Consider the following 18,440-nt stretch of genomic DNA (forward strand, 5'->3'; position numbering starts at 1 on the left):
GTAGTAGGTGAATATGGATTGGGGGTAAGAAATGAAAGAGGAAGCCGCCTGGTAGAATTTTGCACAGAGCACAACTTAATCATAGCTAACACTTGGTTCAAGAATCATGAAAGAAGGTTGTATACATGGAAGAAGCCTGGAGATACTGACAGGTTTCAGATAGATTATATAATGGTAAGACGGAGATTTAGGAACCAGGTTTTAAATTGTAAGACATTTGCAGGGGCAGATGTGGATTCTGACCACAATCTATTGGTTATGACCTGTAGATTAAAACTGAAGAAACTGCAAAAAGGTGGGAATTTAAGGAGATGGGACCTGGATAAACTGACTAAACCAGAGGTTGTACAGAGTTTCAGAGAGAGCATAAGGGAACAATTGACAGGATTGGGGGAAAGAAATACAGTAGAAGAAGAATGGGTAGCTTTGAGGGATGAAGTAGTGGAGGCAGCAGAGGATCAAGTAGGTAAAAAGACGAGGGCTAGTAGAAATCCTTGGGTGAAAGAAGAAATACTGAATTTAATTGATGAAAGGAGAAAATATAAAAATGCAGTAAATGAAGCAGGCAAAAAGGAATACAAATGTCTCAAAAATGAGGTCGACAGGAAGTGCAAAATGGCTAAGCAGGCATGGCTAGAGGACAAATGTAAGGATGTAGAGACTTATCTCACTAGGGGTAAGATAGATACAGCCTACAGGAAAATTAAAGAGACCTTTGGAGAAAAGAGAACCACTTGTATGAATATCAAAAGCTCAGATGGAAACCCAGTTCTAAGCAAAGAAGGGAAAGCAGAAAGATGGAAGGAGTGTATAGAGGGTCTATACAAGCGCGATGTACTTGAGGACAATATTATGGAAATGGAAGAGGATGTAGATGAAGACGAAATGGGAGATAAGATACTGCGTGAAGAGTTTGACAGAGCACTGAAAGACCTGAGTCGAAACAAGGCCCCGGGAGTAGACAACATTCAATTAGAACTACTGACAGCCTAGGGAGAGCCAGTCCTGATGAAACTCTACAATCTGGTGAGCAAGATGTATGAAACAGGCAAAATACCCTCAGACTTCAAGAAGAATATAATAATTCCAATCCCAAAGAAAGCAGGTGTTGACAAATGTGAAAATTATCGAACTGTCGGTTTAATAAGTCACGGCTGCAAAATACTAACGCGGATTCTTTACAGACGAATGGAAAAACTAGTAGAAGCTGACCTCGGGGAAGATCAGTTCGGATTCCGTAGAAATTTTGGAACACGTGAGGCAATACTGACCCTGCGACTTATCTTAGAAGCTAGATTAAGAAAAGGCAAACCTACGTTTCTAGCATTTGTAGGCTTGGAGAAAGCTTTTGACAATGTTGACTGGAATACACTCTTTCAAATTCTGAAGGTGGCAGGGATAAAATACAGGGAGCGAAAGGCTATTTACAATTTGTACAGAAACCAGATGGCAGTTATAAGATTCGAGGGGCATGTAAGGGAAGCAGTGGTTGGGAAGGGAGTAAGACAGGGTTGTAGCCTCTCCCTGATGTTATTCAATCTGTATATTGAGCAAGCAGTAAAGGAAACAAAAGAAAAATTCGGAGCAGGTGTTAAAATCCATGGAGAAGAAATAAAAACTTTGAGGTTCGCCGATGACATTGTAATTCTGTCAGAGACAGCAAAGGACTTGGAAGAGCAGTTGAACGGAATGGATGGTGTCTTGAAGGGAGGATATAAGATGAACATCAACAAAAGCAAAACAAGGATAATGGAATGTAGTCGAATTAAGTTGGGTGAGGTTGAGGGTATTACATTAGGAAATGAGACACTTAAAGTAGTAAAGGAGTTTTGCTATTTGGGGAGCAAAATAACTGATGATGGTCGAAGTAGAGAGGATATAAAATGTAGGCTGGCAATGGCAAGGAAAGCGTTTCTGAAGAAGAGAAATTTGTTAACATCGAGTATAGATTTAAGTGTCAGGAAGTCATTTCTGAAAGTATTTGTATGGAGTGTAGCCATGTATGGAAGTGAAACATGGACGGTAAATAGTTTGGACAAGAAAAGAATAGAAGCTTTCGAAATGTGGTGCTACAGAAGAATGCTGAAGATTAGATGGGTAGATCACATAACTAATGAGGAAGTATTGAATAGGATTGGGGAGAAGAGAAGTTTGTGGCACAACTTGACCAGAAGAAGGGATCGGTTGGTAGGACATGTTCTGAGGCATCAAGGGATCACCAATTTAGTATTGGAGGGCAGCGTGGAGGGTAAAAATCGTAGAGGGAGACCAAGAGATGAATACACTAAGCAGATTCAGAAGGATGTAGGTTGCAGTAGGTACTGGGAGATGAAGAAGCTAGCACAGGATAGAGTAGCATGGAGAGCTGCATCAAACCAGTCTCAGGACTGAAGACCACAACAACAACAACAGAAACCAGATGGCAGTTATAAGAGTTGAGGGGCATGAAAGGGAAGCAGTGGTTGGGAAGGGAGTGAGACAGGGTTGTAGCCTCTCCCCGATGTTATTCAATCTGTATATTGAGCAAGCAGTGAAGGAAACAAAAGAAAAATTCGGAGTAGGTATTAAAATCCATGGAGAAGAAATAAAAACTTTGAGGTTCGCCGATGACATTGTAATTCTGTCAGAGACAGCAAAGGACTTGGAAGAGCAGTTAAATGGAATGGATTGTGTGTTGAAAGGAGGGTATAAAATGAACATCAACAAAAGCAAAATGAGGATAATGGAATGTAGTCGAATAAAGTTGGGTGATGCTGAGGGAATTAGATTAGGAAATGAGGCACTTAAAGTAGCAAAGGAATTTTGCTATTTGGGGAGCAAAATAACTGATGATGGTCGAAGTAGAGAGGATATAAAATGTAGACTGGTAATGGCAAGGAAAGTGTTTCTGAAGAAGAGAAATTTGTTAACATTGAGTATAGATTTAAGTGTCAGGAAGTCATTTCTGAAAGTATTTGCATGGAGTGTAGCCATGTATGGAAGTGAAACATGGATGATAAATAGTTTGGACAAGAAAAGAATAGAAGCTTTTGAAATGTGGTGCTAAAGAAGAATGCTGAAGATTAGATGGGTAGATCACATAACTAATGAGGAGGTATTGAATAGAATTGGGGAGAAGAGGAGTTTGTGGCACAACTTGACAAGAAGAAGGGACCGGTTGGTAGGACATGTTCTGAGGCATCAAGGGATCACCAATTTAGCATTGGAGGGCAGCATTGAGGGTAAAAATCGTAGAGGGAGACCAAGAGATGAATACACTAAGCAAATTCAGAAGGATGTAGGTTGCAGTAGGTACTGGGAGATGAAGAAGCTTGCACAGGATAGAGTAGCAAGGAGAGCTGCATCAAACCAGTCTCAGGACTGCAGACCACAACAACAATTGTCTTTCAGATGAAGAAACACACCTACCAATTTTCGTTTATGTCACAAAACGTCTTCTTGATGTTGCAGTTTTTTTTTTTTTTTTCAAATTATATTGTGCTTTGAATCCAATGTCTCTTGAATGTAAGTCCAGTTTCTGAAGCAGCATGCCAAAATACTCGATAAGTCATTAAGAGCCAAAGGCAAAATAAAAATGTAAAATAGAGAAGAGTGAAAAAAGGATAAAATGGTGGAAGTATAATGTTTCCCACAGTGAAATCAATCACATAACATGGTTGTCTATGAAAAAGAACTAACTAAAAAAAAAAGAACATCAGGCTTCGATAAAATTTCAACTTGTTATAAAGACTGGCATTTGGCTCCAAATGCAGAGAGAGAGAGAGAGAGAGAGAGAGAGAGAGAGAGAGAGAGAGAGAAAGTTGGCATACACAACATTAAAAGAAAAAAAAATCAGAGAAATACCAGTGAATATCCACTAGTAAAGTGACTGACAGACTTTGGTTTCTTGAAAGCATATTGGCAAATACCAGTAGCAGTTTTTCCATGAAAGGAACTGCTTACAAAACATTTTTACAGCTAATACTGGAATACTGCTTAAGAGTGTGTTATCCACATTGTCTAAGGCGCTGCAGTCATGGACTGTGCGGCTGGTCCCGGCGAAGGTTCGACTCCTCCCTCGGGCATGGGTGTGTGTGTTTGTCTTTAGGATAATTTAGGTTAAGTAGTGTGTAAACTTAGGGACTGATGACCTTAGCAGTTAAGTCCCATAAGATTTCACACACATCATCTGTTATCCACATCAGAGAACAATAAACACACACAATGAAGGGCAATGTAAATGGTCACAAGTCTGTTTAACTCATGTGACTGTAACACAGAATAAACAACATACACATGCAGACACTCCAAAAGACTTTCCTAATATCTGCAAAAACTCACTAGAAACAGTTTTCAAGGAATCCTCTAAGGATATTCTTCAGATCCCTAGTATAACATTTCCATATTTATTATTTAAAGAGCTTTATTTCCTTGATGGATTTTATGATTTCAGGGACTGTGTAAATAAGTTTCAAGTTCATGTGAAAATTTAATTCTTGCACAGTCAAATATTAGTGTGGGTTACATAAAGGTTTCTGTTCAGTTTGCAATTGTCTTTGTGGTCATCATAGTTTCTTTGAATCCTTTAGTTCTTATCAGTTGTGCATGATTTAAAAAACAGAAGTATACCTCTGATGTAAATACATGCTTGTGGGATTATATTCAACATTGTGAAACCAGGTTTACAATTGTTCCTTATTTTACTTCTCATTCACCTCTTTTGAATTCTAAGTGTACAATGTAACACAGGAGTGTTTCCCCAGAGCATTACTCAATAATTTAGGTGGGACTGAACACAATGATGGTATGCACTCATAACAATCTCCATACTGGTGCATGGTTTTAAAGCTCTTCAGACATAATTCCCTTACTTAGTTTATCATTTGGTAACAATATAAGGATAAGATGTGCAATCAAATCACACAGTAGTTAACCAAATTGTCTGAAGTGGAGGAGTGAACATGAAGAACCAATGTTTGGTTTTCACATGAATGATTAATTCATGAATGTCTTGAAGAAAGGGAGATTAGGGTGTAACATTTCATTGATGTCAAGATCATTAGAGATGGGGTAAAAGTTCAGATTGGGGGGGAAAAATGTGTGTATGGCACTTATGGTCTGGAGACCCCTTCTGAGGAGTTTGGCCACCTGATGAAAGTATTTTTATGAGACCTCACTCCTGCAATAATGATGAAATGCCGATGCGGACAACACACGCACCCAGTCCCAAGTGAAGAAAATCCCCAACCCAGACAGGAATCAAACTCAGGGCCCTGCGATTGAGAGTCAGCAATGCTAACAACGCGGCCATAAGCTGTTGGCATATCAGAGAAAGAAACTGGTCATGCCCTTTCAGTCCTAGCATTCACCCACATTAACAATGTCTACTTTATTATTTTCACAGAAAAAAAGAAACAAGATATACTTACCCTATTGAGGTAATCCTGCCGTATTTCCATATTTGGCTGGCATAATAATATTAAGGAATCAGGTGGGAGCTTTTTGACAACAAGATCCACAACTGCAAAGTCAATGAGAGAACCTGAGTGGAGGACAACTCCAGTCTGGATGGGTGCAGGAACCTTTATTGACACCCATGCTATTTTACCACCATCTTTTTTGTACTTGTCACTCAGTGCCAATGCCATATTTTTGACATCTAAGAATATATCATCTTTGTTGCCCTTGCCCGGCACTTTTGCATCGTACAGTAAAACCTGCAATGGAAAACTGGGTAACTGCTCACAAAAAAGAACTCTCAAACATATTCCATGTATACTTATGCAGTTAATATATTGACTTACCTGGAAATTACACAGGATTGATGGTGTACTGACAAAAGTTATCAGAAAGAATTCTATAGAAGAATGAATGAAGAGTTTATTTGCTTGGTCTTCAGAGCAGGAAAACAGATTTAAGAGGGCAATAATGACTGAAGGAGATACTCCTTCCCTTCAACAAAATAAGCATTTTAATTTTATTGTGCATTCCAGTTAACTTCTGGTCTTCATATCATTCACATGCTTTTCTTAATAAAAACCAGTCACACTTTTCAAATTACTGATTTCTGCATTTGGCCCATCAGTTTAACAGTGATTAGTATAAAGTATTCTCAGTTTTTATCTGGTAGGCAGAAGGTTATCTGTTCTGAAAAAAAAATCTGAAAAATGTTACGTTACATTTCTGTTCCCATTCAAACACTTACCAGCATAAGGAATGTTTTGTCATGCTTTTCCATACAAATTTTTGCATACTGCTCCATGAAGGTTTTAGCTTCCTCTTTCAAATCTGCTTCAACAGGAAGAATAAGATTAACCCGAGTGTTCTCAGTTACATAAGGCATGGGAATAATCTCTACTTTACCCAAAGCCTTGCAAACTTCAATCCTGTAACACAGTGACAATACTGTTTTAATACTTAACCCTATTTTATGAAGTCTATAAAAGCTATAACATTCTGACACATTTTAGATCTTACACTAACCCTCAAAAGTAATGAGATATCATAACTACCAATAACAATTCACCTTTTATGTACTTCACGCCCAGTAGTTGTACTTTTGAATGCCATATCTAGACGGTAGTCCATTCCACGAGACTGGTCAAATCTTCTGTAGCCATTTATGAGTTTACGAAACACCAACTGTCCATTGTACAGGTTTTCAATTTTCAACACAGCTGCTTTTAATACATACTGAAAAACAGATGTGAACTTGTAGAGAGAAAACAGCTTCTCCAGTGTACCAAAAAATTGTGAGTGTGAGGAAAAAATTCTACCAAATAAAAAGGTTGTATAAATAAATTTCACTGATACTGCTCTCAACTGGCATGAACACATCCACATATCCACAGGAACAGGCACAGAAAAAATGGAATTTTAACTGTCCATAAGTATCTGATCTGCTACAACATCTGACATTTAAGACTTGTTGATTGTTATGTGAAATTCTGTAGCAAGTAGAAGTTATGATCCAAAGGATATGAAGACACCCGCTGTTATTGGTAATTGAAATGCATCAGTGGGGAAAGTTGAAAATTTGTGCCAGACTGTGATTCAAACTCAGATTTTTCGATTTCCTCATTCACCCAGACATGACCCCTCCCTGACTCAAACTTCGAATTTATCCACACAATGCTACATCATGCCCCTGCCCATTACTTTCACTACTTGCAGTGATTCACTGACTCCTATAAGAGATCGAACATGTTTGTGCATCTGTAGTGAAGATATTATTGGGCCATCTCATCCCAGTTACATACATATGCAGTGTCTGTTCTTTCAGACATGTAACACTCAATCCTTTCTATCCTCGAAATGATATTCCTTTCCTTTATGCAGGTACTGAAGCAATAGAAACGGACTGAGACTACAGGCAGTTGAATCAAATAATAAGGTGTCTGTGGTGACAATGAAGTTCTAAATTTTTTTTAATCAGTTGTCAAAGTGTGTGCCCATAATTATGGAGACCATGTAGTGAGTGGGTGGTTGAAATTAAAGTGCAGTTACTAAGGGAGGTCCAGTGTGGGGTGCAATTATTGTATGGCAGTGAAACTTGATAGATATGCCAATGTGTTAATGCAGAACCAATTTATGTTGAAAAAAAAAAATAGTTCCAATTTGGGCTACCAGGTCCAAATTTGGGATTGTACACTGTTTGTATGACAGTATGACATACACACTGTCACTGGACAAACCATAGCATGAGTGAACAATATGGCTACTGAGAAGAGAGACCGTACACTGTTAGTGAATCTGTTTTATGTGACTGGTAGCAATTACAGTACCTCACTGGGAGAGTATTGCTGACTGAAAGGTATGTAGAGAGGCCTGATGTCATTTAATGGTTTAAAAAAGATGGTAATGAAATTCGAAACATAAGTCAACTTGGTGTGGCACCTGGAAGAGGAAGGCATCCTATTCCGGTAGGAGTTATTAATGAGGTTGCTGTTGCTGTAACTGTCCATGCAGCATGTGGCCCACGCAGTACTAGTGCTCATGCAGTGTCATGAGAACTGTCCATCCCATGGGCAAGATTACAGAAAGTTTTTGCAGCCTTCACTACTCTGGTACCTGTACATGATCCAGAAGGTGGAGCAATTAAAACCTAATGATCTACAGCAGTGTTCTGAAGTTGCTCTTCGGTTTCTGGCTCATTTGGCCAGGCAATATTCTATGGTGTGGCAAGGTACATTTTACACTACAGAGTGCAGTGAATACACAGAAGTACTGAATTGGGATACTGTTAAACCATGTGTTGTGGATGAAGATGCCATTGCACTTGTTGTATGTGACTGTGTGGTGTGGGTTCACAAGCACCTTTATTCTTGATCCATTCTTTGAAGAGAATACACCCAGAGGGCCTGTAAGGTGTACCGTGATTCTGCACATTATGAGACTGCCTTGTACAGTATGTGATTCTTGTTTTAGAAGAGTACAACTGTGGGGAAACCGCAGTTTTTGTGCAAGATGGCACAACACCACCTTATGTCACCCATGAAAGGTTTGCTTCATGCAACCTTCCATGAACATTTTATCTTCAGAGGTTTTCCAGATGCATGGCCTGTAAGCTCACCTGATATGAATCCATGTGACTTTTGGCTCTGGGGATATCTAAAAGAACATGTTTACCAGGGATACATTTGGCCTCTATGTGATCTGAAAGCTAATACACAGGAACACATTGCTCAGATTGCATGGGAACTACTGCAAGCAATTGTTGATCACATCATTATCTCCAGCACTCATATTGAATAAAGTGTGCAAGCTACAATTAATAATAAAATCAACATGATACCTTTCTCACTTGTTTGATCTTTTCTGCCGAGATCTTGTTCCTAATCCATTATGTATGGAAACATTTATATATGCATTTCTTGCATTCACAGCAGCAAGTTTGCACCTGGTCACCAAAATTGGAACCAATTTTTTTTCCCCAGTGTAAATCGGTTTGGCATTAATGCATTAGCATATCTACCAAGTTTGACTGCCACATGATAATTACAGACTATACTGGGCCTCTGAGAGTTGCTGCACTTTAATTTAACCACCTACTATTACAATTTATGCAAATAGCTTCTAGTTCACAAGTCCAACCTTTCTCTCATGGTTATGGTTATGAAGGTTCAAAACACAGACTTGTGCCATTACTCAACTCTATCAATCCTTTTGAAACAAAATGTAACACTGAAAAACATTAAAACTACAAAATATTTACAGTCAAAGAAACAGCACACCTGCCAGATAATCCCTACTTAATTTCCTAATTCAGATACTGTTAAAAGAAAATATCTGCAACACAGAAATCAAGTCCCTACTTATCATTTGCTGTTAATAAAAATACAAATAAAAAAGATACATCCAATTTGTGATATTGAAACTTTTTACGCAATTTTCTGCCCTTTTCTTCCCTCACAACAATACCTTGGAAAGATGAAAGGTGGAAGGGGAGGGAAATGGGTCAAAATCCATGGGCTCCACCTACGCAGGTGGAGGTGCAAGCCTCTCTGGGTCCCATGGTTGCACGTGATGGGAGAACTGCACAGGGCATGCAGGGGCAGCAATGAGGAGGCTTGCCATGCATGTGGGAGCTCATCCCTGGAGCAATGTCATGATCAGCCCTGACACTCAGCTCACCAGAAGGCCACAGCGGCAATGCACCAACATGGCGCAGTCACAACTGGTTTGCATGACAGGTCAGCTGCGTCCCACTGACGTCCACTACAAACAACTGCTGAACATTTTGACTCACTACAACACCAAGCAGCTACCCCTGCCACTGGCTGAAGAACTGGGCCCAAACAGCAGTTCTGGGAGGAAAACGAAGTGGGCCAAAGTGGTCTGTGGCATGTGTCTCAGGGTACAACAAATACAGGAGACCCTGTGGTGTATGCCCACGCAAACTTTCCACAGGGCTATCAAATTGTTAATGTCACAATTAATCACCAGCCAATAGAACTGATGTCATGGCAATGCCTTTATAAGAGTTATACTCCAGTGTGACACATGCAGCAATGGGAGTATGCGAGGACCCAACACTGGGGATATGACTACTCAACAGCACTGCTCTCCATGGCAAGCATGAGGGTTTATTAGACAACACTGAGCCGATCACATAGGAGGAAAAATGTATGTCATGCCTCGTCCCCAAGAGATGCAGTCTGGCCAACTCATCTGGATGGCTAAATGATTTTTTCGAAAAGCTGGTCAGTGGTCATAGCGGTTGCGACTTCGCATGCCATCAATGGAAAATCTGACAGGGTTTGCTGCAAGGCATCATACAAAACAAGAGCCTCCTGCCCACTGAACTCAGTATTGGGCCCCACCAGCAGTCGCAGTAGTGCATCAGCATTGGCATGCTGGGCGATGGAGTGGTAACAAATATCATAACAATAGTTACAGTCCAAGAGAGCCGACCACTGCAACTAATGGGCAATTCTATCTGGCAGCTTGGAACAAAAGCCAAATAAAGCAAACAATGGCTTGTGATGGCGATGAGGATGAACCTTGTCCCATATAAGAAAACGTGAATTTTCTTTAAGCCCAAAAATAATAGCTAATTACGCTGCTCAGCAAAAAGTGTCTTCAATCCATAAGCAATTGTCCGTTTGATGCCATCCAAGTTCTGATGTGACACAATGGCACCAATGTCATGCTGGGACTTGTCACAGGCCAGGGTTAAAGGTTTACCTGTTGTAAAGGAAGCCAGACACGTATCCAAGAACAAATACTCATTAAGAGACTGGAAATCTCATTGTCAATCTGCAGACCACACAAATTTAACACTATTCCAGCGAAGCTTGTTAAGAGACTGGCAGGTACGCACAACCTGGGTAATGAACAGAGCATAATACGAAATCTTAACCAAAAAAAGACTAGATCTCTTTCAGGTTTTCGACATTGGCAGTTTGAAGATGACTTTGATGTGGTCATCTGTAAGGATGAGACCATCCTTAGTAAGCACCTGACCCGAGAAATACATCCTTAGGGAGAAAAAGCTGCACTTTTCCAGCTTGCAGTGAAGGCCATTCTTCAGGAGGTGTTTGATATCTGACTGAAGGTTTTGTAAATGCTCCTCATGAATAGGGCCCGCAACCCAGATGTCATCAAGGTAATTGATGCAACAGGTGATGTCCTGAATCAAGTGCTCCAAATACTATTGCTAAATTGCAAACACCATTGAGATTCCAAAAGTGATTAGCCTAGCAAAGCCCAAAGGTGGTGTTGAGGGTCAGGAAAGACTGAGAAACAGCATACAATGGTAACTGCAGGTAAGCAATGCACAAGTTGATATGCAAAAATGCCTGCTCTTATGTATTTAGGTGTTTTAAGATTTATTTTCCATGTCAAGTGCAAGAAGTTAAACATGAAACACATATTACACCAGATAAGATAAAAACCCACAATAAACATTAATGTTCTAATTTAGACAGTAAATCCGCATGTACGCTACGTCATGACACTACAAACTTTATAGTCTAAAGTAACATTGGGGTGATTTGCTCAGCAGAATACCTTCAAGTGGATGTTTATTTACATTGGTAGCGCTAGAGCAACCAACTACAAACGTAGGGGAGGAAAAAAGTGCTCACACTTTTTATAAGCCAACAGTCCAACAGTCAGTCGTAACACTGGGGGGGGGGGGGGGGGTTGCTGTTCTGGGTTGTGATAAAACTGAGATTGGAATTTTGTGTTACAGCAAGGACTGGGAAATACAGCCTTTATAAAGTCTAGTGGTCATAGGCACAGAATTTTAAGGAAATGTAGTCCATGAGAAAATCAGTATGTGTCCATACTTGGTGGAATGAATGATATTTACAGAAACAAACTGATATAGTCACGTTAAACTTTGAGAATCACAGTGAATAAAGTGAAAAAGAAAACCTGGGATTTCATATCTCCTCTCTTTACTACTAATGCTCATTAATTGCTTCTTTCTTTGTTTCATGGAGAAATGAGCATATGAAATGCACCAGTGTTATTGATGAAACTTCCTGGCAGATTAATTTGGTTTTAATCAGTGAGGAAGTTTCATTCCAGCACACACTCCACTGCACAGTGAATATTCATTCTGAAGTATTATTGATGTATATAAGTCATTTCACATGCCTGTATCAAATTTTCATTTCTTTCATATGACCCATAATTGAAAATAAAATAATATAATTTTCATCACAAAATTATGATTCAGTATTTATGTACTACAATTTCTGCTTGACAAAAACTGTAGAATTTAAATAAAAATTTGCTGTAATGGAGATCTGTATCAGAGACCTTTCCTTTACCAGACTCTGATACTACATATTCAGTTACCAGCATCTGTATAACATATGCAAAATATTTTACACTTCACACTGATCAGATATCATCTGATTTTTACAGGCAACATTTTCAACTTTTTCTTTTATTAAAATTGTGTTGCACTGCTTTAGGAAACTGATGTCTGAGCATAGACTTCCTGTGTGTGTGTGTGTGTGTGTGTGTGTGTGTGTGTGTGTGTGTGTGTGTGTGTGTGTGTGTGGTTTTTGGTCTGTGGTTTTGGGCACCTAGTGGTGAAGTTATCAGTGCCCTTACAAATATTAAAAGAAACAAATGTAGCTAAGAGGCCTAAAAATGTTGTCACACCACAAGGAGTAAACCTACGAAATGAAGTTCACTCACTCACTCACACCTCACTTGCACTGACCTAGACAATCACTCTATCTCACATGCCATAACACAATGGAGAAAATGGGAAAGGTGCTATATCTGAGATTAATACATAAAGAAGACACAGAAGAGCTGAAATAACAGCACAATGAAATGTTAAAAAAAAAGCCTGAGCCAATCACCCTGGTAACACATTAAGAACATTTCCCTAAATTTTTTGGAAACAAGATGGACGTATCACAATGCCTTAAAACTAACTACATTCATTTGAATGTCCAATAAGACAGAGCAACTTTGGTGGCAATCCTGCAGCTGACCTCTGGTCTGATAACAACACACAATCTGGTAAAATGTGGCACACAGTGATCTGTATGCCACAAGCACCACACATCGAAGGTCCTCTCACCAGAGCATGAGGCTGTGAGTCATAGGGCTGTGGCCAATGCAAATATGAGTAAGGAGGACCTCATCCTGCATGCGTGGCTGGATGGAGCTCTGCCACAGCAATGTTGTGTGCTTCACTAGACACAGCTTACGGTCTGTCACTTCCAGCCACTCATCTTCCCGATTATAGTGGGAAGTGTTGAGAAAGAAGTTATAAGAACCGTGGTAGCAGGTAAAACAACACAGTCTGGACCAGAGAAGAAAGAAACAGCAAAAGTGACAACATATTCAGCTACAGAAACAACTACATTGTCAGATACAACAGTAAAAATATCCATAACGACACAACCTGCTGGAGCGAGAAAACCACCATCAAGAAGTGAGAATTTTTACTGGCCACAGATGAAGACAGCACCTCCACAGTTCATTCCAGAAGTGTTCTTCAGATTAAAATGAAAGGAAGGCAGAGACAAATAAAGGTAAGTGATAAATCAGATATGCCAAGCAAAAACCCCAAGTTTATAATTGGCCATCAAAATATGCAGTCATTGCAAAACAAAATTAATGAGCTAGAAGTATTACTGTCATATCAATTAAAAGAAGTATTTGTAATGTGTTTTAGTGAACATTGGCTAACTGATGAGATGTTAGCAATCACAAGTACACAGGGTTATGTTATTACATCTTGTTTCTGTAGAAAAATATCTGCACCTGGAGAAGCATGTATATTTGTGGAAGACAGTATCAGCTACTGCTGCCTAAAATCTCGCAAAAAGTTAGGAAAAGAAGGTGATTTTGAAATTTCTGGTGTAGAACTAACATCAATAAAAACAATCATTGTTTGCCTGTACAGAAGTCCAAACTCAAACATAAAAATATTCTTTAACCAACTTGAAGGTAGTCTTTACAGTATCAGGGGCCTAAAAAACAGTTATAATATATGGGGACTTTAACATTAACTTTAACAAAGTTTCAAAAGATAGAGATGATCTTCCGGCTATTTGTGCAACATAACCAGCACCCAATTGTACCACAGTTACAAGTGTATCCAGCACCACTATTGATATGACACTAATAAACAAGAAAAGCCATGAATACACAGCTAGAAACTTCAACACAGGTTTCAGTGACCACTATGCACAGCTTCTTGAAATATCTTCAATGCTGAACTTAACTAAACGAACAGAGGCAATAAAAATACTGAATACTTTAGGAATTTACTAAAGAAGGAAACAGAGACTGAAATGTACAGATACAAAAACACAGATAAGAAGTTAAACATATTTATAGATATATTTACACATTATTTTAACATGTCATTTCCAGTTAAAAATCAGAAAATAAAGTGTAGTAGGCTTAACAGAAAAAACTGCTGGCTGACAAGTAGTATAAAAAAGTCATGTGGTGAAAAACGAAGATTATATGAGATCTCCAAGTCTTCTATAGTATCCAATGAATCCCTTGTATATTTCAAAAATTATAAAATGATACTTAAAAAAGTGATCACAGAAGCTAAAGTAATGGCAAATGACTGTTATATAAATAACTCCAATAAAAAAAATGAAAGCTGTATGGAGTATAGTCAAACAGCAAACTGACAATATTTCTTCTCAAAATTCCAGTATTAAATTGAATTGTAATGGCAAAGAAATTAATGACCCTAAAGAAATAGCAAATGTGTTCAATACATATTTTAGCAATATAAGTGAGCAATTAATCGCTGAAATCAAACCTTGCAATACAAACTGCCCAGTATCATCTTTAAATACCAACATAAATCCTACTTCACTGTTTCTCTTTCCAACAACCCAGAAAGAAGTCCTGTCAGTTGTCAGAACTTTAAAAGTGAATCATTCCACTGGAATAGATGGCATCCCAGACAGCCTTATTAAAAATGTAGAGATCTCATTATTGAACCATTAGCTCACCTTTACAATAGTTCCTTTCAAACTGGAATTTTCCCATCATGCCTAACAACAGCTAAGCTTAAACCACTATTGAAAATAGGTAAAAAGTATGAAGTGGCTAACTACAGGCCCATTTCTCTACTATCTGTATTCTCAAAAATCATAGCAAAAATTTTTCAAAGAAGAGTAGTAAATTTTCTGTAAGAGCACAAAATACTATCCACAGCACAACATGGTTTTCAGGAAAGGCCGATCAACTGATGCAGCAATTTTTGAACTATTAAGTAAAGTACTTCAGAAATTAGATAATGGCAAAAATGTCATTGGAATATCTCTAGACCTCTCTAAGGCTTTTGATATCACAGATCACACAAAACTATTGTCCGCCCCCGGTAGCTGAGTGGTCAGCACGACAGAATGTCAATTCTAAGCACCTGGGTTCATTTCCTGGCTGGGTCAGAGATTTTCTCCACTCAGGGACTGGGTGTTGTGTTGTCCTAATCATCATCATTTCATCCCCATCGACGTGCAGGTCGCCGAAGTGGCATCAAATCAAAAGACTTGCACCCGGCGAATGGTCTACCCAAGTCACACGACATTTATTTATTTACACAAAACTAAACTATTGGCTAAGCTTGACAACATGGGGATTAGAGGAACATCTAACAACTAGATAAAGTCATACCTAAGCGGTCAAAAACAAGTGGTTGAAGTGGAACATCAAAATTTCATCAAACACACTCAACACTATTCAAACTATGAAACCATTAAATATGGAGTGTCACAAGGTTTAGTTCTGGGACCTCTTCTATTTCTGTTACATGTGAATGACATAAACAAATTCTGCGAGAGCATCATCCAGTTTGCTGATGATACTAGTGTGCTAGTGAGTGGGAAAGAAATGGAAATGCTTCAGAAGTCTACAACAGAGACACTGAACAACATTGAAAACTGGTTCAGCCACAACAAATTGGTAATAAATGGAAGTAGGACAGTAGCACTAAATTTCAGTAATGTGAAAAAGGTCAGAAAATTGTTCAGATTCAGTTATCTGACACAGAACTTCAGTATGTAGACAACATTAAGTTCTTGGGAGTATGGTTCCGAGATAATCTTAAATAAGGGACACATATTGAAAATGTCTGTAAGAAATTAAGCACTACATGCTACTTAATGAGAATATTAGAGGGATGCTGCAACAAAGATTCTCAGAAAATTGTGTATTATGCCTATATACACTCACAGCTGAAATACAGAATTATTTTCTGGGGTAACTCTTCTCTTAGCCAGAAGTTCTTTAGGCTGCAAAAAAAGAATTATATGAATAATGGGAGGTGTAAAATGAAACAAAACCTGTAGACCACTCTTTAAAAAGCTAGAAATCCTCCCACTTCCATGTATATATGTGTATGAGATAACCGTATTTATGGGGGGAAAAAATCAATGGAAAATACCACTCTCTTGCAGAAAAATGAAAATATCCACTCCTATAACACCAGGCAAAAAGGAAACTTTCATTTAGAGCCCACCAACACCACCCTGAATAAAAAAGGAACTCTGCATTATGGGAAAGTTATTTATTATAAACTTCCCCCACAAATTAAATCAATAAATGACCTGGCAAATTTCAAGTCAACTGTTAAGGCAAAACTGACTCATCACTGCTTCTATAGCCTCCACAAGTTCTTTCAGGAAGCTCACTAATGATTTGTGTCTTTGCCTTTATGATGTATTATATAAATGTTACTAGAACTTTAATGATTTACCATGTAAATGTTGCTGTAATACATATATTAATCTGCCAGTACAGTACATGCTCTTTCTGCTTTAAAATATCTACTCTTCATTTTTGTACAATATTTGCTCTGTATATTGTAACTCAGTGATCATTTAATGTAGAAATAATGACATTAATACAAATTTAAAATTATATTTTGTTATACATTGACCTGTCCTACATCAGAATGTATTATTTGTGTACTATATGATTACCAGGACCAATAAAACTCTATTCTACTCTACATTGACACATGACTCTGTACCTCAGCAGCGAGGTGATAGCATGCAGGGGATGGCACACTGAACTAACTGAGGATTGCAACACGCCTCCTTGGCTGCTACATCTGCCCTATCTTTCTCTGCAATACCCATGTGCCCTGGCGCACAGCATAAAGACATCTCCTTCTTCAGTCTTTGTAGTTGTAGGAGGGAGTCCTGGATATTCTAGGCTACTTTATCCGCTGGGTACAAGTGTTGTAAAGGATGAAGGGCACCCAGCGAATCGGAACAGGCTAGGAATTTAGCACCTGAAACATGTCTCATCTGTTCCAGTGCCTGCTACATTGTTTATACTTCTGTGTCAGAGACAGTAAAGTCTTGAGGCAGTCGGATCTTTAGGACACGGTCAAAGAAACAACAGAGCAATCAACCCCTGCTTAGACCCATCCATAAATACAGCTATAGAGTTGTGGTGCTCACTTAAAGTGTCATAAAACAATGTATTGAAAGCATATGCACCAGTGTAACCTCTTTTGTACTGCACTATAATAATTTACCCAATGAAATCAAAGCAACAAAGAACCCAAGAGCCTTCACACATAAGGTAAAAAAATATCTCCTGGACCATTGCTTTCATGCAGTTGATCATTTTTTTGAAAGGGGTTAAAAATGTAAACAATATGATAAATGTTCAATTAGGTCTGAAAATTATATACTGTGCATGTCTATGAAATATACTGGATTCTTATATACTGGATTCTTATATACTGTGCATGTCTATGAAATACACTGGACTACTTTACTATTACATTTGTATTGGCTGTTTGTATTTTACCATATAACATTTGTATTTACTGTTTTGTTAAAGATAGCTAACTTCCTCATTGCAAAGTAATGTAAAACCAATTTATTAAAAATTACTTGCAAATATGTTCTCTTGACCTGGCCAATATCGTATGTACAACCTTAAAATTCTATGATTTGTATTAACTGTTTTGTTTAAGATAGATAATTTTCTTGCTGCAAAATAATGTAAAAATCAATTTGTAAAAATTACTTGTAAATAGCTCTCTTGACCTGTCCAATATCATATGTACAGCTGTACAATACTATGATTGCCTGGATCAATAAAAATACAATACAATACAATACAATACAACACAATACAACACTAAAGCTAATTACTATGGGCCTCAGCAGTAACTAGAGTGGCAGATGGTTGTACTTGCTCCATACCAAGTGGCTCCAGCAAGTGGTCTTGCTGCTCATGGAGAACTGGAGAACAGTCGTTACAGAGGTGAACAACCAACAGTGTGGCATGCAAATGAATCTGGAGCTGCAAGGAACTCGCAAGCTTGACACACCACGAGGCCTGGTTATGGTGCTGGTCCAGGAAGCACCTGTGGCCCGTCTAATTCTCGTGTGATGGACAGCATCAATGATCTTCAGATAAGAAGCCCTAGTGCACCCATAGTCAAGCCATGATTGCACAAAAGCCCATACAACTGGAGCAGGTGCACTGTCCGC

The 18,440-nt window shown here is 38.6% G+C and overlaps 1 protein-coding gene across 1 annotated transcript in view; it reads right to left on the reverse strand.

Annotated features, from left to right (window-relative positions):
• Nucleotides 1-18,440, reverse strand: part of LOC126184879 (chondroitin sulfate synthase 2) — a 121,684-nt gene that overhangs the window by 25,041 nt on the left and 78,203 nt on the right. Inside the window, exons 5-7 of the mRNA XM_049927508.1 lie at nt 6,506-6,672; nt 6,185-6,365; nt 5,409-5,696 (exon numbers count right to left, since the gene is read on the reverse strand). Coding sequence (XP_049783465.1) covers nt 5,409-5,696; nt 6,185-6,365; nt 6,506-6,672 — 636 coding nt within the window. The remainder of the gene's footprint in view (nt 1-5,408; nt 5,697-6,184; nt 6,366-6,505; nt 6,673-18,440) is intronic.

The sequence above is a fragment of the Schistocerca cancellata genome, chromosome 4 (assembly GCF_023864275.1).
Source record: "Schistocerca cancellata isolate TAMUIC-IGC-003103 chromosome 4, iqSchCanc2.1, whole genome shotgun sequence".
Taxonomy (NCBI): domain Eukaryota; kingdom Metazoa; phylum Arthropoda; class Insecta; order Orthoptera; family Acrididae; genus Schistocerca; species Schistocerca cancellata.